Below are 24,898 nucleotides of genomic sequence, written 5' to 3'. Positions count from 1 at the left end.
GCTCGGATTCAAACCAAGGACATCCCTGTTGCAAGGGAACTGTCCTATTTCTCAACTAATCTTCTGTTAACACTTTAAACTTAAATAAAAATATATTAATGTAAAAGAATTGATAAATAGAACTTATGTCACCTAGATTTCCTATCAACAAAAGAAGAAAAGAAGTTGTGTTCATAAGGTCAAAAACCTAGAGAAGGAATTTGAGAAAAAAAATTATGATATTAAAACTGAAACAAAGGAACTTGTGTCATTTATCTAGATGAGCAGCATGGTGTTAACTACAGGAAGCAGTCATTTCTCTGTGATGCCACCCTCTGAACTCAAAAGATGAGTCATCATCGACCGAAGAAACTTAAAGGGCAAATTACATTCACGCATGGTCTGGCAGAGCAGCATGACAGTCCTTGGTGAGACACAAAGTTGGCTTCAGTCATTCAAAAGTTTGGCAGTTTCTGTCTCGCAGGTGTCCTCTGTTCAGCTGCATATTTCACTCTGCGTGTTGCCTAACCAATACCCCTGCGCAATGTTGCAAATGTGTGAGCATGTGCATGTGTCTCCTTGGGAGTGTGATGCATGTATGAGTCCACATACAGTATATGCTTTCTGAGCCTGGTGCCCCAAAGGTAAGCCTATTGTAGCCTGTAACGTTTCCTCCCTCCGTCTGCTCAGCTTTTGCCTCTGTGGCTTCTTAACGGATGGGGGAACAATGTGCTCTCCTGTCCCTCCTCAGCACGACAACGCACCCCAGTGACAAAACGAGGGTTAAAGGCCAGCGTAGAGCCCTGAGCCAGCACCACAGCAACACTCTGATAAAGTTTATTTGTTGCCTCACTTGTGTGAAAGTTCACAGCACTGGGACAAAATATTTGTCTGTGACTTTTGTCACATTACATCATCCACCATGACATGCAAAACAAAAATCCACTTTGATCAATGTGATCAATGAATATCACAGAGAATCTTCATTTTATCGATGCAGGGGGGAAAAGTGTGGTTATGTTAATATGATTTTTAAGATTGTATGAATTACATTTACTTTTGAGGTATTCTTTGTCATTGCAGGGCAGAGGGATGTAATGTTTTCTTGATTAGTGTTTTTTTTCCTGATAAATATACAAATACCTAAAAATACAAAAAAACATAAATCCATTGGTTAAATTTCTAGGCATATGACAGCACATATTTAAGTTCTTTCAGTGCCTTCTGAGGTTACTGATCAGAGTTTAAACACTTGAAACCAAGCCCTTTCTTAAAAAGTAAAGTTTTTCTCTTTCTGTCATTAGTACAGCAGACATCAATGTATTATTTTTGAGAATTATATGACCACTGAATACAGGGAGACTTTATGAATGTAAAGAGGAAGGAAAACAATACGTGATTTCAAAATGACTTTACCAATTACTTTTCTGAGTAATACTCTCCTTGACAGTTTAATGGTATCTAGTGCAAATAAATTTTATTTAGGAATATCTAATTAAAATGGGCTCAATACAAGGACGACACTTTTCAGGTTTATTTGTAAAAGATGTTGAAAACATCATTTCATTTTTGTCAACCTTCACACTTATGTTACTTTTTGTTCATCTGTTGTATGAAATTCCACTAAACTAGAGTGAAATGTGTGGTTTTATAAGGTAACCAGACATGGAAAAACTTCAGTGGGTATGAATACTTTGGCATAGTACTGTCACTGAACAAGAATGAAGGCACTAGTTCAGACTTTAAGTTCGGAAATGCGTCCTCAAACCTAGTACGCTGTGTTATGCATTAGCGATACAAGCGTGTCAAAGAGAGACTACATCAAAGATGAAGCTGAGAATAAAACCACATCCTGCGGTGGCCTTAATCCTTCAACACCTGCGATTTGAAGCACGCTCCTTTGATGTTGCTGGTTCAGCTGGAGAGAGAAAGAGACTTGATAGGAAGAGAGAGAAATGGGTCAATAATGGGCTCTCATTTAACACAGGGATGAACTCAAAGCAAGTTAAAATCACAGACTAGTTCTGATAGGACACGAACCCTCCGCAGAGATGTGTATTCTGCAATATTTACTGCTCCACGTTGTTGATGGAGTAGTACCAAATGAATATCAAGGGAGGTCTGGAGGAAGCAAGTGCGCACAATTTCAAAGCCAGAAGCATTTGCCTGAGAGCTCTGCTCATTTTTTTCTGAACACATCGTTTACTTGAGGCACAACTCTTTGGAGCAGATACTCCAAACAAACATCTCTGCTGTTCCTCATCTGGCAGAAAGGTCATTCAAAAACGTTACTTAGCTAATGTTTATTTATTTTTTTTTTTTTTGATGTGATGTACAGTACTGTGTATATATCATATAATATGTATATAGATTTTTTTTTTCCCACTAAATTTTACAAGTAAGATTTGAACTGAAGCTATATAAAAATACTTAGGTTTCAGAAAAAAAAACCCCTAAAGCTTTTATGATTTCTTTCAAAATTTTACAGATTTCATAGTTATTTAACATGGAAAACAACTAAAACAGGACCCAAAATTAAAAGCTATATAGTTTTCTAGCAGCACCAATAACTGGGCAGAAATGGCAGCATTCTCAAATAATGGAGACCAACACACAATGAAACAACATCCCTGGAACAGAACTGAGATGAATGAGCCAATGGCAGCCAGCTCTGTCACCGCGGGGCATTTTCTCTGTCCAGCAGGACCGAACTTGAAAGGACAAAATAAGCACAAGAGGCAACAAAGGAGAAAAAAGGGGGACATGTCCTACAGTTGAGAACTCGTGAATAATTTCTGGGCATCAAAAGACACTGGAAACACTGGAAAAGTTAGAATGACAGAAAAAAAAGCCAGAGATGCCCAGTGGCATCATAAATGTTTGATCAGGAGTGCAGCAAATTAATAAATCTTCTTTATGATGATTTTTAATAAGCCACAGATCAAGGATCACAGCAAATTCACACAGGAGTTTAGTTTATTAGCTTATAGGTGTATAATAGCGGACAATCAGGATGAATATTAAAACAGATGGATGACATAATACAGTCAATAGAAATTTGTTTCAAACTTATCTGAATACCTAATATGCCTCAAATATCCACCATTTTACTGTTTGGAGAAATAAGAAAACAGAAAAAAGGCATCATTACAAGTTACAAGCTATAAGAAAAATCCCTGATATCAAGTAAAATACATCATAGGCCGATCTCACATCAATGCACTGATTAATTTATAGACCAGTTTCAAGAGTGTATGTACAACTTTAAAGGTCGCACAGGATTGTGAGTGTGTGGAGGTTTTTTTTTTTGTTAGTATGATGCATCATTCTGGCAAAACCCCGTGACAGGGAAGGCAGTTGCAATTGTCAAATTAGAGCAATAAATGCTTCACCCACTGATAGGAGCAACTGTGACCCAGATTAAACCTCTGTGTCTGCACCACCAGCCCGTCCCTCGCCTCTTTGATTTGAAACGACCCTGTTGGAGGGTGAGACATGAGAATCTGGGTGCGGCTTCACTGTTGTCATGGTAGCAGAGTTTTCGCCGAGTGTGGTGTTGAAAGTCTCAGGCACTGATATTTTGCAGGCATCATGCAAAACATTGCAAAGAAGAACACAGTGATCTACAGTTTTTGGCAGATTCTTTGTCTTTGTGCATCTATGTCATATAGAATTACAGTGGATAAAGTAGTGATATCCTCTCCATCCAGCCAAAGTTCAGACAAACAGCCTACCAGCCTACCACAGCCTAGTTATAAGGCAGTGGTGCTGATTGGATTCTTGTGAAATACAAAGCTACATGACAAACTTGCACATTATTGTCAAAATCTTTTGTGGGAGCAGTTATTTTAATGCAATGCATGCCTAACCTTCAGACAACTCCACTAAACAAGACACTGACCAGAAAGCAGTGGTGCTGATGATTACTCGTCTTTTTAATATGTGAAATAGGTTTACATAATCAAGTAGAATAAAAATTAAACAACAACAACAAAAAAAAGAATTTACCTAAGATAATAATGATAATGTTGATTTACAGAGACCTTTGCTTGTCCTGACACCACTGGTTGCATTTTTCTTGTTAGTCTCTCTGCTCTACTTTTGTTTTATCATAATATTTAGCCCATTTTATGGTGGTCTGTAATTTTCCTAGATTTTCCAGCTTTTCTTTTATTTTACGTAAACAAAACTTTAGCTTAGTTTCCCATCTGTCTCTTATCAGCTCACTTACCTGTGCTCAGCTCCTCTAGCTACTACCCAGTAACATTAAATGTTAAGAAAACTACCTATTCTGTTGCTAGAGTACAGCAAACAAAAGGCTTCAGTGCTTCCAAAATGTTGTAGAAACAATATTATTCCTTGAAACCCTTGCAGGATGGCATGTCTCCTAAATAACATATGTGTTTTTAAATGTTCAAGCCTTAATATAGTTAATGCAGCATTAGGGAGATTACTGAATTAATCTTCTTTCCATCTTTAATAATTCATTGCCATTAATGTGAAAAAACACTGATAAAAGCCATGTTCAAAGCTGGCTGGTTAACTAAGACGGGCATTGCGAACAGTGCCATCTCGTGATGAAAAACTGCTATTGACACACAAAAGAAAAAGAAAAAATAAAGGAGAAAAAAAAACAATAAAAAGATGAGAACCATGCTGTAACCATATCAAAAAGGCACTCTCAGCAGTGTCTAAAATCAAAACACAAAATTAACCATTTGGTGCTTAACAGTGCTATTAAAGTAATAAAGAAACAAAGAGATCATTTGGAAAAACATAAAAGGTTTAAATCTTATCCAAGACATTTATGAGTGACACATTTCCAGTTTTCAAAAAATTGGTATGAGGTAGTATAAAACTTCCTTTAAAAGCATTCAGATTTGTGCTGAGGCATTTTTATCTCACTTCATGCGCATTCAAGGATAATGCTTGAGGAAATAATGAACACACTATGATAATTATTCTATTATGGTGTTATGATTTTGAAGGTGTTATAAAAATGCTGTAGGGTTCTGGGAAATTTTATAAACGAACCCAACTAACCCACCTTCCTCTATCAACTAGGACAAAGACCGGGGTGTGCTTTGTTTTCCCTCTCCTTTAATCTTGTGACATATTTTATTTTATTTGGTTGATTAACTTTTCTCTTCTATTTGGTTCATATTTATTCTGTATTTTGGTTTGTTTTTGACCCATGCTGTCTTTAATGATTTATGTTTTGATATGTCTGTAAATATTCGGTGTCATAATTATAAATCTACGTCAAACCATTCAACTCTATATTCTTGATCTTCCTTCAAAGCGCCTGGAGCCACTTGGTCTAAAGTGGACCAAGTGGCTCAAATATTTGTACATTTGAGGCCGATTAGAATGATGATTTAAAAAGATAATAAAATAAAATAACATATTTGTAATTTTTGAAAATTAAACTTTTGCCATGATCAATCATTTTACTTTACAATAGAAAACTCATATGCACATCATATATTTTATAGCAAAACGAAAGCTAGCCGCCGTTGAAGGTCTCCTCACAAGGGACATTTCCGAACTCTTCCCGAGGCACCTGAATGCAACACTGTTCAGCGCCGAACCGCAGATAGCTTGATGCTAGCGCTCAGTTATCGTTGGACACTAGCTGAATCAAGAGATTAAAGAATGAAGACAGGCATTACAAATTGACAATAGCTTCAAAACTACACGAGAAAACTTTTTAGGATTTATCTTTAAAGGAAGAGAAGCCATGTTTCGCTGCAAGACTGCCTGGTTTTCGAGCAGTGTGCCGCAAGATCGTCTTGACTTTTGGAGTAAGTTAACTCTTTTCAGTTTTCTCCAACTAACATCCACTTAAGGATGTTAAGCCTTAAGTGGAAACCTTCTCATATTTGTACGTCTTTAGCTTGTTATTTATATTAACTAGGAAAATAAAGCATCTAAAAAATGGAATAAGGGTTGTTTATTTCTGTTTTCAAATCATTTCTAAAACATTTTCTTTCTCATTATTTTAAAATCTTAACATCAAAATTGGCGTTTTTGTCTGATTAGAATTGCGGAATGTGCAGTTGTCAATTTTGTTTGTTTATTTTTGAAATGATTGCATTACAAGCTTCACAAAATCAGTCATAACATACACAATATACGATATTAAATAGGCAAAAAGGAGCATTTCAACAAAAATCTGAACATGAATAACCAAAAATTAAACTCTCAGTAATACAAGCTGTTAGCATATTTTAGACAAGTGTATTTTCCAATAGTTTTTTCCCCCCAAAAGCCTGAAAGAATAGAAAAATTACAAAGCAGTGTCTTCCTCTTCACTGTTTTGGTTTAATCCGGAAAGGCATCATGACAAAGACTATAAGTCAAACTACCCACCGTCCTGTCCTGTAAAGACAGTGAGCTGCTCTGATGGCTTGGACAACTTCTTCACCTCCTTCAGCATTCACAGGCTGAAGTCAGGCGTCACACGTCAACACCCGCTCATCTGCTGGAAAGTCACACTGTTGCTTCAGTAACAAGAAGAAGACGCAGCCCTGGACGTGCAGGCAGGACAGGTGCTGAAGACATGAAGTCACCTGCTATCATTTTAAAGCTGAAACATTATAAATGAGAGGTGTTGACTGCTGCTGTTTCCCATCATATCTCTATGTAGTGGATACCAAAACAGTCCTCCACACAGACTTGACACAGAGACATCTAACCAATCTAACTAACGCAACTTTTAAATAACATAAACAGGTCATACAATAAGCTTTGTTGTGCTTTACTTAAAAAAAACCTGACAATCACAGATCTTCCACCTGGAAGTCAGGAATACTTTGTGTGTTTGTCCCAGTCTGCTTTATGCATTTCATCCATCAATATTGCTAACACCATGATAAAATTGTAGATGGAATTAACATTCAACAAATGTTAGTCTTTAGTGACATTAGCTGAATCATAAGAGATAATCATGTTGGAGAACAAATCTGTTTCTTTATGTTTTTCAAAACGTCTGACTTCGGAAAGAGAAGTACAACTGGTTGAAGTCGTGTGACCAACCAGCTGATATTAACCTCTGACTCTTCAAATATAATTAAAATGGCTCAACTAAACCGCTATAAAGCTTAGAACGGTTAAAGTCTTTTTTTTTTTTTTTTTTTTGGAAGAGTACAATTAAGAATACTATGTAGAAATGACATTGCAATTACATGACTGGTTGAAGGTTCCAAGGTTATTATCTCTGAACAATAAGCCTGCAGCATCATTTATCAAAATGGGAAAATCCTTCTGCGCCATTTTCATCCACATCCCTGTCCAAACTCTAGACTCTGAAGAACTCTAAGAAGGAATACATATAGTTGATGGAATACTTAGTCTGGTCGATCTGCAACTTATTTTGTGGCTGTATCTACAGTGCATAGGTTAACAGTTGAAAATTATGGCTGACTGATTTTTTAAAATCTTATATTTCTTGCAGTGGCGGAAGGTGGGACCATCATAGATTGGAGGCAGGCAGACTACCTCTTCAGTGACGATGCAACATGTCCCGATACGCTGAGGTGAGTAAGAAGACAAATACAAGCTATTGTCCTGGGCGTCTATTTGTAAATTTTCACAATCGTGTTAACGCTGGAAATATATATTTTTTTTTTCAGGATATTTGAGAGCAACGATTACATATCGAACAAGGTCACTGTTTTCCACAGCTTGTTCCTGTCCACCTGTGAAAAGCGGCAAAGTGTGAAATCAGTGTGCATCGGCCATTATGTGCTGTCTCCAGCTTCTGTGCAGGATGGTGACACATTGTTTCTCTTCTTTTTTAACATAGAAGAACCTAGTGTTTGCTGTAAAAATCAAAAGTAGCTATTTTCAATCATACCCAAAGGGCTAAACGTTTTATTTATAACTCATTGTGTTTCTTCTGTGATTCAAGAGGTGAGAGAAGTGGTTGGTAGGTTGATTTGGGAACATGAGGATGAAGAAACCATTGCGCAGGTAACAAAACCGGCCAACCAGAATTAAACAGGGGTAGATCATGTTGGAAGTAGGTCATCTAGGTTCCCCCCCTTGTTTCACAGGACGAACAAAAGTCTTTCTGCCTACCAGATGTCCCTCACAGTGAGCAAGATGCAAGAGAAAGCATGTAAGTTTAACATTTTGATTTTAATGAAATTGTGATTTTACCATTTTTGATCTTTAACTGGTAAAATAAATCGACTTCTCTCTGCTTTGTTGACAGATCTGAGGAATCAGACATAGACTCATCAGAGGGCGAAGGTCACCTATGTGACCATTTAAGAAGCTCAGTTAGTTGTGAGGCCCCGGGTAAACTGTTTAACATGCAGACAGACTGCTCTGTCCCTGCAGGGTACATCAGCATAGAGAACCTTCCGAAATATTCCGGTGATCTGCATGATGTGCATCCTGGAGTTTTCAGATGTTCAAAGTGTAAAGCCTGCCTTTGTTTGGGGCAAAAGTATGCCAAGACACACTAAGAAAGGGGGAAAAAAATAATAATAATTACAGAAACAATGGCAGTCTCATTTTGTATTCCTGGTATATAATAGCATCTTTAATTTGTCTGTGTTTAATTTTGGTTTGTAACATGAAGGCTGCCACATAATTTGTACCTCTGGTTTTTCAATGAAAGAGTTGATGCAGATATATTTGTTTTTTCTGTATTTGGAATAAAATATGGAACATTGTAGTGTTATTGCACACCAACATATATATCCTGCAAGTATTTGCTTAATCCTATTTATGGTTTATGTTTTTATCTTTCCTTAAAATGTTTAGCTGAAGTCCACAGATTTAATGTAAACTATAACTTAATGGTGATACTAAATACTGTATTGTCAAACATTGCATGAAAATGTTTGTACTTGCACAAAGAGTAAAGGTGGATGCTTTTTTCTACTTGAATACTATTATTTTTAAGTACTGCTACTCTCATTTACGTAAAATGTCTGGATACTCTTCCCACCTTTAATAACTTCACAAAATGAACAAACATATTTTGACCAAAAATACACCAGACACAGCACTGCATGTTACAGTGGAGTTTGTTGTTTGTGCACCAGCTTTGTTGTTCTCATGTTATTTTCATATCTACTGAGCCTGTTGTACCATTTGGAGGTAAAAGAAAGATACTGCGAAAAGCATACGGTCGCTAGAATGCTGTCCTAACAATATACACATTGTCTACTGTTCTATTTCTTTTGCCTAAATTTGTTGTTTTGCGGTATTATCTGTTTGATGACATTTCCAAATTTTAAATCAGATGCTAAGAATAGTTACACAATTATGTAGCCTTTTCTACAGAATACTTTTTTTTATTTTAGTAATTTCTTGGAGTAGTGATATTCGTAAAGTAAAAAGTTTGCTCACCTCGGACTAACTGTAAAACATTTGAACCATCTTAATTCAGCTCTAGTGGCAAGCGTCATCTTTATGGCTGCGTTGCTGAGCAACGGGGACGGATATTGTAAACATTAAGGCATTATAGTTATTATAAAACGAATAAAGAAATAAGCCCATATTTTAATATCTAGCGGGGGGAGCATCAAAAACAAACAAACAAAATAAAAATCGTGCTGATTTATTTCCTGCTGATGGACTCGAGTTTCATGATTTGAGTTGACGGGGTGCTGACGTAGGTAGCTAATAAAATAACATCGCTTTAATGGCATGGATTTAGTTAACCACTAATGCTAATGTATTTATACAAAATCAAAAATATTCACACATGTTTTAATATATGAAATATTTTAAGATTTTAAGAAGAAAATGTCTTGGTAGCGACTACCTTGTCCACCTCCGTTCCCGTGCAAATGGTTCATTCCAAGGTTTTTCGACCAATCCAATGCTTTGTTATGGTTCCGGCCCGCTTCCAGTCGTCTGACCCATTTGTACCATAACTCTGGCGAGCAGAGCACAGGTTGCACAGTTCTTTGGACTCTCGGCTTCTTTCTCCGCCCTCTCTCTGTCTGTCATGGCTGAGGAAAACTTGTCCGCGGTGTTGTATGCTAAGGGAGACCTCAGGATTGTAAGAAACCGAACACAAACTTTTACCAAAAGCTTTACAGTTGCAAATTGTGCGAAAAATAAGTTACAGATTGTTGTGTCTTTAACAGGAAAACCGTCCGATTCCCGAGCCAGGACCTAATGGTAAACAAGTGCACATGTTCTCAGATGCACTTTGCCGTTATTACACATATTTATATGTAATAAGCAGTGAGTTAATCCAATGCAATAGTCAAGCTAATGTTGAATAATGAAATCCCTTAATGCTCCCTGAAAAGCTTGATTTACTCTGTTTATCATCTATGGACATATTTTGAGCTGCTTAATCACAGACCTTTGAAATTGTTCCAAGGTTTGATGTAATAAATTCCTGCTTTATAAGTTGAAAGTCTGGCCCAAAAAACAATATTGAAAAGTCAAAAATAGATTTAAAGCCACTAAGAGATCTGCTTTCAAATTAGTGAGAAAGAAATAACGTGGGTCCTCTTAGTCCTTTTTGTCTTATTTGATGTTTAGAGGTGTTGCTCCAGATGCACTCAGTGGGAATCTGTGGATCGGACGTGCACTACTGGCAGCATGGCCAGATTGGGGACTTTGTGCTGAAAAAACCAATGGTGCTGGGCCACGAAGCTGCAGGGCGAGTGGTGAAGGTGGGATCAGCAGTCTCACACCTTAAACCAGGTGAAACTACATTAATGTCAAGCCATGAGTCACATGATATAAAGACACTGTTTGCTCACCGAATTAAACCTATTCTACATTTCTATTTAACACTACATCTTAAATTCATGCTTTTTAAAGATAGATATTTATAATCCTTCTAACAATCTGTAAAATTTTTTACTGCACTTCAAACAGAAGGTTTATCTTTTACTGTACTCTTATCAATTCACATATTGATAGCTACATGACAAGTGAAATTGTAACTTTCCAGGTGACAGGGTGGCCATTGAGCCTGGTGTGCCCCGCGACATGGATGAGTTCTTCAAAAGAGGACAGTATAACTTGTCCCCCACCATCTTCTTCTGTGCCACGCCGCCTGACCATGGAAACCTGTGCAGATATTACACACACAACGCCAACTTCTGCTACAAGTATTTGCTTTTTCATTACAAAACCTTGCATCAAAGACTACCTCCTAACTGATCAGTAGCTGACTCTTGCCTAATCTCTGCATATGCTTTCAGCCTTATCTGTTTCTGTGTGTCTTGCACAGGTTGCCTGATAACGTCACATTTGAGGAGGGGGCGCTCATCGAACCTCTCTCTGTGGGGATTCATGCCTGTCGCCGGGCCGGCGTCACCCTCGGCAGCACCGTACTCATCTGTGGTGCAGGTGAAATTGAGCATGAACCATTATTATTGCAAACTTTTGTAGCAAAATTCCACCGATGAGAAACTGCAGTGGAATGTTGCGAATGATGCAAACTGACCGTCCCATCATGCCTTTTCAGGTTAGGCATCTGATTAGCACACCCAGATGAAAAAGTTTGGAGAAGTAAAAAACGTTGAACCTTAAAATACTGCAAGGGGCTTTTTCTTCAATATTAAAGAAACTAGATAATAAAATACATTACATAAAAAAATATATAACTCTTTTCCCTTGTCGTCTGGCATTAAATCAGACTAACCCTTTCCTATATGATAAATGCCAAAATAATGAATGGCATATTTTTTTTAAAATTTTTTTTAACTTCTTAAGATTCAGACATTTACATACATCTTCTTAGAATATGGTAAAATGAGGTCTTTCATTTTGGGTATCCTTTCACAAGCTCTTTTTAATAGTTATATGGAGATTTGGCTGAACCTGTCTCCTTTGATGGCTGGACATCCCAGTAATGTTTATACTTGTATATCATTTTTTGAACAGATGAATGTAGTACATTCAGGCATCTGGATATTGTACCAAAAGAGGAACCAGGCTTTTGCAGGTTACAAGTGTCCAGAAATTTTTTTTTTTTTTTAATTTACAAACTGGAAACCCACAATAAAATGACATCATCATTTTTGATTTCCAAAATTGTTTAGAAGCACAGAAATCTTTGTTTATTTGAACTTCTGATTTTGAGGAAAGTGTCAGAATACTTAAATATTCCTGTTATTATTGTGACATTTAGCAGCAGGAATAATTTTAGCATCCTAACTAACCTAAGAAGGAAAGGTTTAGTCTGATTTATTTTGTAAGTGGAACAAGAAAAGGTCATACACCTTTTATATGCTGCATATGAAATCTGGTTTGTAACTGGACTTGATGCTATCTTGTAAAATAAAGCTCATAAACATTTAGACATGTTTTATGTTAAAAGTTAACTTGGCAGCGTCAATATGTCTCCTTTCCTATAGGACCCATTGGATTGGTTAGCTTGATTGTAGCCAAGGCAATGGGGGCCTCTAAAGTCATCATCACTGGTAACAACAACCCAAACGGACTCAGTAAATTTCAGAAGAAATGGTAAAAATCCTCAGAACTGGTTTTGAACACCCACAGCTGTGTTTAGATCTGTTTGCAGAGCGCCTGGGCGTGGCCAAGGAGCTAGGTGCAGACTTCCAGCTGACAGTGAAGAAGGACGACGGAGCGCAGCAGCTGGCAAAGAAAGTCGAGGAAATCCTGGGAGCCCAGCCTCAAATCACCATTGAATGCACTGGAGTGGAGAGCTGCATCCAAACTGCCCTTTATGTAAATAACCCTGTGGAATCATAAGTTATAACAACACAGTCGTGTCTGAAGGGAGAACAAAAATAGTGCAAACTTTCTTATCACTATCTGACATGGACCAACTGATAAGATTTCATTTGACCTACTTGTGTTGTGGAGACCTTATTCTAGTTTAATTTCATATTAGAACTAAAACATTTAACGTAAGATTGAAATTAACTCGGAAAGTTAGCATTTCTGTCACCCTTTGAAAGTTAAAATGTTAAATCTCAGCCAACCATGATATGAAATGCCTTCCTCTCTGTCTATTGTCTGCTTTTATCTGCTCAAGTTTGAGCTACAAATACCACATAACTTTGATGTCGTTAGGTTCATAAAATAATTCAATTCAACTTCCTGTTAGGCAACATGTTCAGGCGGTGTGGTGATGCTGGTGGGCCTTGGTGCTGCGATGACTACCGTTCCCCTGGTCAATGCTGCTGTGAGAGAAGTGGACATCAGAGGAGTCTTCCGCTACTGCAACACGTGAGAAAATATTTACTGCTTCTCGTCTCCTGTAAATATTAATGTATAGTGCAGAAAGAATTGGTCCACCTTTGCTCCAAGATTATTAGCTGGAGTCAGAGAGAAACAAACATTCATGTGGTTTTGTTGCAGTTGGCCGATGGCTATCGCCATGTTGTCATCAGGCAAAGTGAATGTGAAGCCCCTTGTGACCCACCGCTTTCCACTGGAGCAGGCAGTGCAGGCCTTCGAGACCACACATCAGGGTCTTGGGATAAAGGTCATGTTAAAGTGTGACAAAAACGACCAGAACCCTTGAACCGGCCCCCTTCGGCGAAGCATTCTGCTGAGATCGACTGAGCATGACAGGCACAAAGAGGACTCTGGCCTCAGAAAGATAACAAAACAACTTTAAAGAAGGAAGCATTAATCGCAGCACCGTGAACGACAGCTGGAAGCTGTTCATCAGATGTTTATCTCTAGATGGTGCTGGTTAATTATAGTTGCTCAGGCCTCTGACAGCTGCATCTACATATGTATGATTTACAAAATGTAATATGCTATTGTAGAATAATAACCTTTTTTAAAAAAAAAAATAAATGTAAGATAAAAAAGTTCTCTTTTTTTTCTATGAAATACATGTACTACTAATGTTTTGACATTAGGGGGCACTACAGGCTTAGAAAATAATGATTAGACAACAATAGCACCAGGAAGTGCCAGTTGCTAATTGTAATAAATCTGTGAATTTAGAGCAGCAGGAACGTGTTAATGATGCAAGAATATCTGATTTTTTAAAAGTAGTTAAGGCAAAAAGTTTGAACATAAACAGCATTTGTGATGCTCTTTTGCAGTGCCTGGGCTTTTATATGTACAACGAAAAAGTACAAAGTTTATCATTTGAAGACGCAAGATACTTTAAAAAGAAAATGCAAGTGTTTTAGGACTAGAAAATTATAAAATAAAGACACCTACAAGTAACTTTTATGGAAGGACTATCTCATCTCACTGATCCTATACATTTTTTAAAAATTGGTAAAATATTTTTATTTTTCTCAATTTTTCCTACCTTCTTTTGTTTGAAGCTCCAAGGCTCTATAAACAAACTCACCATAGAAATGATTACTTTGCAGTGTTTAGGGAACTAGTTGGCAAACGGTAAATAAAAGCTTGCACTCATGGACAGTTCAACATACACACAGACTCAATATAGACTTCTCTTATTTACTTGAGCACATGTAATTCGCCAAAGTCAACATTTGAAGATGGGTGGGAATCAAGAAGCAAAACAGAATGTGTAAATTATCCATCCACAATTCTGAGACTTGATTAAAAAAAAAAAAAGGCCTTTTTCCTCTTTTTAATTCCAGTTTGCCAGTTCAGACCCAAATGTGGTGGTAATATTTTTTTTTAACATGTATTAATACACATAGCTTTTATTCTCACTTTGCAGCAACTGTATTGTTAATAGTTTTCAGATATCCTTTTTCCAGCTATACATCCTTGTCCTTTCTTTTCATATACAGTGAAGCCCAAAATTTAGATGTAGAAATATTTTCATTCACTCAAAATGTATGTTTGGTTTGGAGTCTTTGATATTACTTCCAGTCAAAAGAAACATTCTTGTTTAAATTAAAAGACAACATCTTAACTATAGATACTCAGTAGAAGGTTAAAGCCCAGAATTATGTCTTTCTATTGTTGCTTCAGGTGTTTCTCTTCACCTTAATATCTTTGCATTTTAAAGATTCACTGTATATTAAGTTATCACTATTAATTATTATTATTTAACATGGTCTACTTTATAATTTTCTAAGCTTTCCTTTTTTGTTGTCCATGAAGTTCTTCCTACATTTTTCTGCTTTGTAAAATATTCTGATGGAAATCAGTTTAGTAATAAATTAGGTGCATATCTTGCCCAGTCAATTTAACATAAATATATTGCCCACACAAATGGAAGCCAATATGTTTGGAATCACATTTTTTCCCCTCTTCTAACATATCAAAACTACTTCTTGCTAGGATTATTTTTATTTCATTTTAGAAGGATTTGGTTACAACTTTCCCCAAGATCTTGACTGAGTGGCACATTTTATTAATTCTATTAAAAGTTGTTGGAATCTGTACGTATGTTGTTTATTGGCAGCATCAAGTGTTATCATTTAATTATTATAACAATTAAAAATAATGAAATCTTTAGTGCATTTCATTCAATAAAACAAATAAATGAATAAATCCAGGTTTAGCTCAGTATTTTATTGTTTTGCCACAATGACATGAGAAACTACTTTTACGAGGCATGCACACAGATAATGTCAGACGGATAAAATTTACTACAATGCGTTGATAAACCGTTACTCCATGGCAAGAGCTTTTTTTCCTGTCAGCATGTGATTCACGTCTCTCTGTTTCGCTTTGTTTCCCCTGAAGCCTGGAGTCCAACGTAAAGTCTGGTGGATGTTTGCAGAGACTTGTGTGTTTTGTTCCTTAACGTGAGCACGACACTAGACAATTTTTATTTTTATGTACAGACATTCTAATACTGCGGATGGCAATGAGACAGCTCACATAACACATTTACATTCAAGGTCCACTCATTAGTAAGCATGAGCTTCAGTCAGAACTCCAAAGATGAGCATACAGGAGGTGAGCGCGCAAACAAAACATCGTTCGTACATGTGACCTCATATCAAAAGCAAAATGAATGCGGTTTCAAACTCTTTTGTTGGTGAAATGTACATGTAGTTTACAAAAGACTTGTTTGTTTTTTCGAGGTTGAATTTTGTGTATTGCCTTGAACTTAGGATATGGCGTTTCTCCCATAAACCTCTGCTGGGAGCATTGGTTTGATTCACATGTACAGTACATTAGCTCGGCATATTCAAACACATAAATCCTCACCCTTTTCACTGGAAACTAATATGATATCTCAGATGTATTTGTGCCATTGCCACCACTGTGGTCTGCCTCCGTCTGAGGAAATATTTACAGTGCAGATGCGGGCTCCGCTGTCGCCACGGCAGCCGCCTTCCCTCGCAAAATTAGCAAATTGTGTATTTACATGGGAAATAAATTATCAGCGGAACCATACACAAAAAGTTTAGGATGAGTATATTGCATTATATGAATTTAAAAAAATAAACTGTGGCACATTCAAGCAGTAACTCTGTCCACACTGTTTCACTGGAAGGACAAGAAAGAATCCCAAACAGGACAAATAAATAAACACACACACACACATGCGTCCTCTTCAGCTGATCAGAAGGATGAGAAAATCTGTAGTTAAATAGCAGTTGCATGTTAATCACAGACAAGTGAGAAATGACAAAGAATTGAAGTCTTAAGCCCAAACAGTTCAAGATTTGGGAAAAAGGAATCAGTGGGGAGGCGTGATCGTCCTCCTGGTGGCTAATCTGCTAGTAGTTTTCGCTGCAAGATAAATGAACGTCTTCCTGTCCTTCGTGGAGATGAATCTCAGCTGCTCATATGTACATGGGCGTCTCCTGTCCTGTTAGAAGCCTGAACATGGCCGCCGGCATCGTCTTCATGTGGATCTAGAGGGATAAGGCAAGCATCAATGAGTTTGGACCAACAGCAATATGTTTTCGCTACATGCTAATCACTTCGTCCCTCCATTTTGTACATTTGTAGTTTAGATACAAAGTGGAGCCATTTACCACAATGCGTTTTGTACTAACTGTTTATACCCAGCAGGTATTGTAATTTTGTGTCTCCACCCACAATCAGTGGTTTAAAGTAATCTTCTGTGATGTACATTCATATACTATAATAAAGAAATGATAAAAATAGTAGCAAATCAAAACCAAAGTACAAACACGTATGAAACACTTTATCCTTTTGTAGAAGAATAAGAATACATTTAGCAAATTGTTTATTTAGAAACTGTGGCCCTTTTTGGCCCTCTATATTAAATAAGAGCATATCTTGTATACTCTCCCTTACTACAGGGTATTCTCCTGAAAATTATCTTCCACTATACAGCAGCAGCTGAGCTAAAACTGCATGTGGAAGTTATAATCCTTTTCTACATGTGTTTGTGTTTGTGCATCAGTTTAACCTCGCCAACTGAGTTGGAGAGCGCCTGAACAATCTTCTCGTGTGCCGTGGCCACCACACTCTGGCCGTTGATCTCTATAATCCTGTGACCCACACGGACCCCGCCTCGCTCAGCGATGCCTCCCCGCATCAGGCTGCATATCTTCAAGACAGAGCGCACGCACGAAAATTCGCCGTAAGTAAAATGCAGTCGCATGAGGCAGAAACAGAGCAATTGCAAAACCGAGTGTGTTTCTACAATGTATCAAATGCGAAAAGTGAGATAATTAGCAGATACATCTGTTTACAGTGTACTCAATGTAAGCATGCAGGGATATAATATAAAAATGTGTAAACATTGTGAAAACTCACTATGCCATTCTGGACACTGAAACCCAGCTGATACTTCAAGTCAGGTCTCTTGATGAGAACCGTGGTAACCGGAGGGCAGCTGACAATGTTCATTTTCACCTGGACCTGGTTCTTTAAGCCCTTTACCCAAGAAACACACAGAAATTAATGCTTATTTATCTTCTTGAAAGTTTATTTAAGACAAAGTAAGAAGTGCCTTGCACCTTAATGATTCCTTGACAGGTGGCGAGCGGCAGCCCCACGAGGCTGGTGTTGTTGATGGACATGATTTGGTCTCCGATGCTGAGCTTGCCAGAGCGAGCCGCTGGACCGCCGTTCATCATGTTGGCCAGGATAACAGTTGGCAGAATGGAGCCCCAGCCGGACTCCACGATCACCACACCCAAGATCTCCCCTTTACTCTTCTCCAACACCAGCTGTGGAAAGACACCTCTTTGGTAAATTTTCAGGCTTCATTGGGAGAAGAAACGTATCTCTGCCAATTAAAACTACATCACAGAAGCTCGCAGAGAATATTGAGCAACTTATGTTAAATTGTATATCTGATCACAGACTCATTAAAAGTAAGATAATTGCCTGCTGGGTTTTTTTTCTTCTCATCTTCAGAAATTTGCAGGAGCTATCACAGCTTCACGTCATTTACCAACAAATTATGTAAAAATGTGAGAAGAACTCATTAATGTACACAGCAACAGACAATTGATATTTCCAAACTCACTTTCAGGAATTAGAGCTGGGACTTTTGGTAAAACAACAAAGCTCCGAGCTGAAATGATAAAACAGCGATTTAGCAATACTCTTTACTCTGCAGAAGATTAATATCTCTGGTTACATAAGACTGTTGCTGGTCAGGTTCCAAATCAGTGCCCTACACATTGCATTTATAGAAATGTTACATTACTGTAGCGATGTACCTCAATCTCCTAAACTTGTTGGATTAGTTTATATTGTGCTGGAAGCTGCTGTCTGAGAGGATTTATTTAGAAATGGATTCTCTCTTCTGACCCTTGAGCCAAAACACCAACATATAAATGCAAAAAGGCATTTTGAAATTTACTGCACATGAAAATATAAGTAGAAATTGGAGAAAAAGATTTATAACTTTGTCCAGAGTTTCATGTTTAGATTGATTTAGCATGTTTACACTTATCCCCAGCGCAGAATCGAGGCCCCCTTTACGATTAGTACGATTTGAATATGTCTATAATAAAAGATTAATATTAGCAAATGCATATATTTGGAGAGTTTTAGGTGTTAACCAGTTAAACAATATGGTGTTGCCATTATTTTAAAACTATCGAAGTCATTTCATCCTACTCCCATGCAGTGGATACACATCCCAAACAAGCTATCAGGAGATTTATTAAACCTTATTGAATCTACAGATAATTACTTACGAGTTTTAGTAATTTAGTATTTTTTATTTATTTGCTTAAATTACATAATATATTTCTAGGGTACTTAATCTATAACATAATGAAAATTAATTTACTGTACAGCTTATTGTTCAGCCTTTAAAAGAGGATAATTGTTTGTTTGTGGTAAAATGCAGAAACATAATTTTGAATGCTTCGATGTTGTAGCATTAGAATACACAAATCTAACACCACATAGAATTACTGATAAGCGAGGTGAATAAGATGGATTATTTCATAACAGTGGCACCTGATAGCTGGTGGGATTTATGAGGCAGTAAATATGTAACGGATTTGAACAAAATTGACAGGCAGCAAACTGTTTTGATTAATTAACTGGATCAGAGCATCACCAAAATTTCAGCTTTTGTGGTGTGTTTATGGTCTACAGTGGCCAGAAAAAAACAGTAGTGAACTTGAGACCTGGTCATGGCTAACCCTCTATCATCTGCATCCTGGGTCTGCAGTTGGGCCACTGCTAAACCTTGAAGTGGTAGCGTCAGAGTAAAAACTTTTAATTTGCTGAAATTTGTCCAGATTTTCTTTTAGCTTCAATCATATGTCAGTTCTGGCTCTTGTTATTTTCTTATTCTTCTGCCATCTATTCACACCTACCCTCTCCGATGTATTTAGTTGCTGGTTGCAAGCCAGTCAGAACCTCTGCTTTATTAAAGTCTGTGTTCCTGATCTTAGATTATTATTTATTGTTTCATTTTGGAAGCATCGTCATCCTTCACAAATCACTTCCAAGAGTATGTAATATGTGAAGCTCCTGGAAAATTAAATTCCCTCATGCTCAAACGAATTTGTTATACAGAAAACCATTTGCAAAATAAAACATATTCCCTTACCTCTCAGAGTAAGTTAGCAGCTTTTTAATATTTATTTGGAGACTATCCTGTTACATTTTCTTATGAAGTCATCTTAATAGCATTGATTAAAATATTTGTTAACATAGTTATTATTTATAAGTTAATCATCTCTATCAATATTTCACTGCATTTATAGTTTGACTTATTTTTAAAAAATCTCATTTAGCTTTTTTTTAGCTTTTCTTGTTACCCTTGTTTATGAAAAAAATGTAATATTAAAACTAACTAATTAAAACAATTTCAATTTTGAGGTTCTTGCAGAAGCCTTGTACAGATGTTTGTTTACATCAAGCTGCAATATACAAGTATTATGAAGAGAATACAGGTAAGATTAAATAAAATCATGCTTTTTGTATTTTTTAAATTTGTTAAACATGCCATGTCTACCAATCTTTCCTTTGTTCTGCTCTCTCTCTGCTGTTTCCTGTTCAGTGTTTTGACTGTCAGAAACTACCGGCATGAACATGAAGCTCTGAGACAATAAATTATTCTTGGCATATTTAGGAGGGCTACAAAGCTACACTTCTTCAATATATCCCAGTTTCCCCATCATTGCAAATTACTCTTTTGCTTCGAATATAGGATGTGTGCCAATGCAGCCTTCAGGGGAAATTTTCCATGGCTTCTAAATCAACTTCAGCCTCCAGGACACAGAGGAGGAAATGCTTCAGCAGAAAGAGCTGCCATGCTCCAAGTGGATTTTACTGTAACATTTGCCTCTTTATCTGTCAAATTAGTTAACAGTTACAACAGTGCTGTGTTCCTCCAATGGCCCTGCAGCACAAGTGGGACTTGTGCTGCACTTTGTAAAATCTGAAGGCATTTCTCTGTTGTTTCTGTTTCCTGCACTGATACAGATAAAAACACCTGCAGAGAAAAATGGATGTCTTTCGCTCCGACCGACCTCCTTGCAGTTTTCAGAGTTGGAGAAGTGAATGAGGTCATCATTGTACATTTCCTGTGTGTTGATGATGTCACTGTACTCCTTCTGACTCAGGTCCTCTGGGTTGATGCCGTTGGCTCTCAAAAACTCCTGGTAGGCCACACTGAACGCCTGACCAATAGACTGAGCAATGAGCTGAGCCTGGTGACACACAGCCAAAACAAAATCATTATTTAAAACTCTGGCTTTTTTTTTTTGTTCTTTCTTTTTTTCACACTGCATTGCACATAAAAAATAGTTCGTCAACAAGCAGAAAAGCATCCAGTGACAAAAGTGGCCCTTGGGTGTGCCAAGAATATGTTTACACATAAAATGAATTGATTTTTACTGTCTGTCCAAAGCTATTTGTTCTCATAGAGTTGTGACATTTACTCATAAATGCTCCTTATTTAGAAGGAGACTCAGTTAAGCAAAACAACGCTGAGGAAAATTGAATGCACTTAAAGTTGACCTTCTTTAAAATTATCAAATGATTTACAATAACATCCCATCAAACGTTATTCAAACGAGACAGACGCAGCCAGTCACCTCATCTTCATGTTTCACCTTGAATTCAACACACATTGCAAGGATTAAATCCAAACCTTTTTTTCTTCGTTCTCTTTGCTTCAAAAAGCAAATTCTTGAATCAAGCATTCCTTATTTTTACCACAAAATCTCAATTTCCGCTGAGTTATGAATTCATCAGTATCATAATAGTCTTTTGTCCAATTTGTTAATATAAACAAAGCCTGCCTTATCAGTGGATACAGCTAATCTTAATTCATGAAATGAAATGACATCAGACTTGTATAGCGATTTTCAACCCTCAGAGTGTTCTCAAATGAAATCAGTCGTTTCCTTTCACGCACTCATGATGGCAAGTTAGTGGTTTAACCACAGCTGTTCGTCAGTCTGACAGAACCGAGGCCGCCATATTGCGCCATCAGCCCTCTGACCAACACCAGTAGGACAATTGGGTGAAGTGTCTTGCCCAAGGACACAACAACAGGGGCGGGCAAAGCGGGAATCAAACCGGCAATTCACCAATTGCAGGGCAAACTCCTAACCCTGCCATGGAGCCACTCACTGGCTTCCTGTTCATGTTAGGACTGATTTTAAATGTACTTTTATTATTGACTTTTAGACAGCTGTGTGCACGCAGGCTAGATGTTACATACTCTTTTGTACACGCAATCTTTATAAATGATTGAGTGTAATTATATATATTACACACACTTTCTATCTCTATCTCCATATACACAACATTTACTTTTGCAGGTAATCTAAAGCTTAAAAATTGTGGGAGAGGAGATTCAAAGAGCTGAGTGGGATATTTGATTAGCTAAACTGGCTAACACGTGAACTAATTTTTTAAGTGTGCAAGAAAACAGCACAAGGCCTCCTTTAGGTTTGCAGATAGAAACCAAATGGAGATTCTGTGAGGTTCCAAGCTGCTTCAGTGAATTAATTTTACCCAAGAAAACAAGATAAAAAGTCCCAAACAGGAAATGGTGCCTGCAGCCAGTGAAGCCACAACAGCAGAAACAGTTTCTAAAGTGATGGATGAGTGGCTGAATACTTCCATTAAAACTCTGGCAGCAAAATTAGAAGAAGAGGGGACAGATTGGAGTCCAGCCTTTATACCACTTGGCAGTGAAAACTGAGCTGCTGGCTCCTCGGTGCAACATTGTTCCTGTTGCCAAGTCTTCCTGAAACTGCTTCAACGAGGCAGGCAGCAGCTCCATGGAGTGAAAATAAATAAATTAAAAGAAATCAAAAGTGCCCAGCTAGTTCCTATTAATGCAAATCAGTGGGTTCCTCTGATCAGTTATTGTGAGGTGCACAGAGATGTTTTTGAACTGCTGACAGTGAAATGTGATAGCATTTGCTGTATTCAGGCTAAAGAAGCCAAATCATGTCTTGAAGCAAAACCCCAGCAAAATCCATTTGAATATGATGCAAGTGGCATCCTGGAGTAAAAGAAACATAACCCTTAAAGGAACTGCCTGGGAAAGACTAACGTTTCCCCAAATCTGGACAGATTTTTGTTTTTTAGTCACTTACATCCTCAGATTCAAAGACATGACATATCATCTTGTACTGCTTCTTTGCCTCAGGCGCTCCAGGTGTAGTCTCGATACAGTCCTGGGAGGCTGTTCGAGGCATCCGCCGCCTTGCCATCAGCACCACGATGTTCCCGATGTCAGCAATGTAGGAGATGGTGCGCAGTGCGTTGTCCATCATTGTTTCCTGTGGGCACAGGAACCCAAACATCACAAATCAGACTCAATTTGCAAACTTTGCCCTGAATATTAAAGCAACAGACAGCAATTACTGAATCCAAATAAATGCATAATGCTAAGGACAATTATTGTTCCTAGCATTGTTGTTCCTTGTTGAAAATGCATTTGTAATTCATTTGTGTCTAATTAAGATTGCTTACATGCACTTCAGTGCATGTAACAACTGTTCAAGTTGTTACTAAAATATACAGTATGCCCTATGAAGAAATATGATTATTATTATTACATTATATTAATAGGTTTTCCTTGAAGCTGCATCATTCATGAGAAAAGAAATAAGTGACAACAGGATTCAAATATGTCTTCTTTTGATTTTCATAAAGCTGCATAAACAGATTACAACTCAATTACAATCTGCTCTAAATTAGATCATCTGCAGATCTGGTTCAGCTTATATTACATCCACAAAACCAAACAAAAAACTCAGGCCTATTCTAATAGTATAATGATATTTGTTTACTCAGCCTAATAATAGCCTTGTGTGGTAAAGTAGATTGCATGAGGCATTAAATTTGAATGTAATAGCGATTTGGAGAAGAAGCAGACTTCAAATAATGTGTGTTTATTCAGAGGAGGTTTTAATTGTTCATGGTTTATAATAACATGCTGAAGTTCTTTGCAGTTTTCTTCATTTCATTAACTCTGTGACAGTTTTATTATATAAATCTAACAGATGCTGTTTTTCCAGCCCACTTTTGGACTTGTTCTAATAATGAACCCAAATCAGGAGCCACCCATGCAGGGTACATAAAGCTTGCAACTGCAGAACATAAGTACATTTTTGGACTGAATTGATTTCGCAGAAGTGCCAGAACCAGAGGCAAACAGATAGGAAAGGGAAGAAGACAGAAACCGCATTGCAGCACGTTATTTTCTATGTTTTTGTTTTTTACTAGGAGCCTGCCCACACTTAAAATCTGTCAGCCAAACCAAGGAAAAGGTTGATGCACAGCAAATGAATCATTTGCTGTTTCCATATAATTCTAAAAAATATTGTGCAAAGTGTCTTACGTGAGTGGAAAAATATTTTTAGGAACAACTGAGATAAGGAATATGGAGAACAAATGTAACTTTTATTTTCCCACGCACTGATTTATTTGAATATCACAAAAAAGGTACACTCGACAGATGTTTGCACACGATTTCAAAAGGGAAATCTCAATGTGACGTCTTGAGATTAGACAAATGAAAGCCGTGGTTTCATAAGTTGCAGCTGGCAGCAGTGGCTAAGCTCCAACTATTTCAACTTCTGTGCATCCCAGCATCTCCTCCCTTATTTATCAATGTGAAACTGACTAAGAAAAAAAACAGCTTTTATTTAACAGGAGTACTTACTTGTGTGTCTGCATTGAGCACTTTGATTCTCTGGGTAGAGATAAACAGATCGACCTCTGTCAGCGTCTGAGCATCTCCATCAGCGTTCTAGAGGAATATACAAAAATAAGAGTTGTGATTTGAAATGTTTCAGATGTTTGTGGACACCCCTGTTTGTGTCTGCATGCATGTTTGGTGCCGAGTCCAGTTGGAGAGCTGCTTGTCAGATGGATAGGTTTATGAGTGTAAAGGTGATGTGCAAGTGATGATAAAGAGGGAAGCGTTTTGGCAGTGATGTCCACTCAGATCATCTGTCCTGGCACCAGCAAGGCAAACTGGAGCGGAAACTAGAAACAGCTTAACACTAAGCCCTCACCAGCTGGCTGTTACACCAGTGAGAGCAGAACAAGCCGGCGTACATTTTCCTCTAATCACTGTGAGCTGCAGCCTAATAAAATTATATTTGCTTTGGTTTAATTACGACTGTATTTTGCATTT

The 24,898-nt window shown here is 37.5% G+C and overlaps 3 protein-coding genes across 5 annotated transcripts in view; 2 read left to right on the top strand and 1 right to left on the bottom strand.

The window, feature by feature from the left end:
* The first annotated feature begins 2,730 nt into the window (after positions 1 to 2,730).
* On the top strand, positions 2,731 to 8,877 carry terb2 (telomere repeat binding bouquet formation protein 2). The gene is made up of 6 exons (XM_032559874.1): positions 2,731 to 5,783; positions 7,436 to 7,517; positions 7,614 to 7,753; positions 7,892 to 7,953; positions 8,037 to 8,101; positions 8,198 to 8,877. The coding sequence occupies exons 1-6, from the start codon at positions 5,720 to 5,722 to the stop codon at positions 8,451 to 8,453; spliced, it is 669 nt and encodes a 222-aa protein (XP_032415765.1). The 5' UTR covers positions 2,731 to 5,719; the 3' UTR covers positions 8,454 to 8,877.
* Positions 8,878 to 9,847: 970 nt separating this feature from the next.
* Positions 9,848 to 14,130, top strand: sord (sorbitol dehydrogenase). 2 transcript variants are annotated; one of them, XM_032560268.1, is made up of 9 exons: positions 9,848 to 10,003; positions 10,092 to 10,125; positions 10,498 to 10,662; positions 10,916 to 11,075; positions 11,198 to 11,316; positions 12,327 to 12,392; positions 12,482 to 12,660; positions 13,043 to 13,164; positions 13,297 to 14,130. In XM_032560268.1, exons 1-9 carry the CDS (start codon positions 9,950 to 9,952, stop codon positions 13,460 to 13,462), a joined length of 1,065 nt encoding a protein of 354 aa, XP_032416159.1. In that variant the 5' UTR covers positions 9,848 to 9,949; the 3' UTR covers positions 13,463 to 14,130. The 2 variants fall into 2 exon arrangements, with proteins under 2 accessions (XP_032416159.1, XP_032416160.1); XM_032560269.1 differs by lacking the exon at positions 12,327 to 12,392.
* Positions 14,131 to 15,378: 1,248 nt separating this feature from the next.
* Positions 15,379 to 24,898, bottom strand: part of apba2b (amyloid beta (A4) precursor protein-binding, family A, member 2b) — a 55,778-nt gene continuing 46,258 nt past the window's right edge. For both annotated transcript variants that reach the window (XM_032560265.1, XM_032560266.1), the window contains 7 exons: positions 24,422 to 24,508; positions 22,848 to 23,033; positions 20,763 to 20,942; positions 17,775 to 17,987; positions 17,572 to 17,691; positions 17,222 to 17,362; positions 15,379 to 16,697 (listed from right to left, as the gene is read on the bottom strand). In XM_032560265.1, coding sequence (XP_032416156.1) covers positions 16,626 to 16,697; positions 17,222 to 17,362; positions 17,572 to 17,691; positions 17,775 to 17,987; positions 20,763 to 20,942; positions 22,848 to 23,033; positions 24,422 to 24,508 — 999 coding nt within the window. In that variant the 3' untranslated portion in view covers positions 15,379 to 16,625. The remainder of the gene's footprint in view (positions 16,698 to 17,221; positions 17,363 to 17,571; positions 17,692 to 17,774; positions 17,988 to 20,762; positions 20,943 to 22,847; positions 23,034 to 24,421; positions 24,509 to 24,898) is intronic.

The sequence above is a fragment of the Xiphophorus hellerii genome, chromosome 4 (assembly GCF_003331165.1).
Source record: "Xiphophorus hellerii strain 12219 chromosome 4, Xiphophorus_hellerii-4.1, whole genome shotgun sequence".
In the NCBI taxonomy this organism is placed as follows: Eukaryota; Metazoa; Chordata; class Actinopteri; order Cyprinodontiformes; family Poeciliidae; genus Xiphophorus; species Xiphophorus hellerii.
Note: the sequence above shows the minus strand (reverse complement) of the source record. Positions and strands in the feature narration are given on the sequence as shown.

What these genes read in the sequence shown, in the direction of transcription:
- sord (XM_032560268.1), top strand. Translation starts at nt 9,950, where the DNA reads ATGGCTGAGGAAAACTTGTCCGCGGTGTTGTATGCTAAGGGAGACCTC. An exon ending in CTAAGGGAGACCTCAGGATT is followed by an intron (nt 10,004 to 10,091) that starts GTAAGAAACCGA and finishes TGTCTTTAACAG; the next exon opens with GAAAACCGTCCGATTCCCGA. An exon ending in GCATCCAAACTGCCCTTTAT is followed by an intron (nt 12,661 to 13,042) that starts GTAAATAACCCT and finishes ACTTCCTGTTAG; the next exon opens with GCAACATGTTCAGGCGGTGT.
- terb2 (XM_032559874.1), top strand. Translation starts at nt 5,720, where the DNA reads ATGTTTCGCTGCAAGACTGCCTGGTTTTCGAGCAGTGTGCCGCAAGAT. An exon ending in TCCAGCTTCTGTGCAGGATG is followed by an intron (nt 7,754 to 7,891) that starts GTGACACATTGT and finishes CTGTGATTCAAG; the next exon opens with AGGTGAGAGAAGTGGTTGGT. An exon ending in CAAGATGCAAGAGAAAGCAT is followed by an intron (nt 8,102 to 8,197) that starts GTAAGTTTAACA and finishes CTTTGTTGACAG; the next exon opens with ATCTGAGGAATCAGACATAG.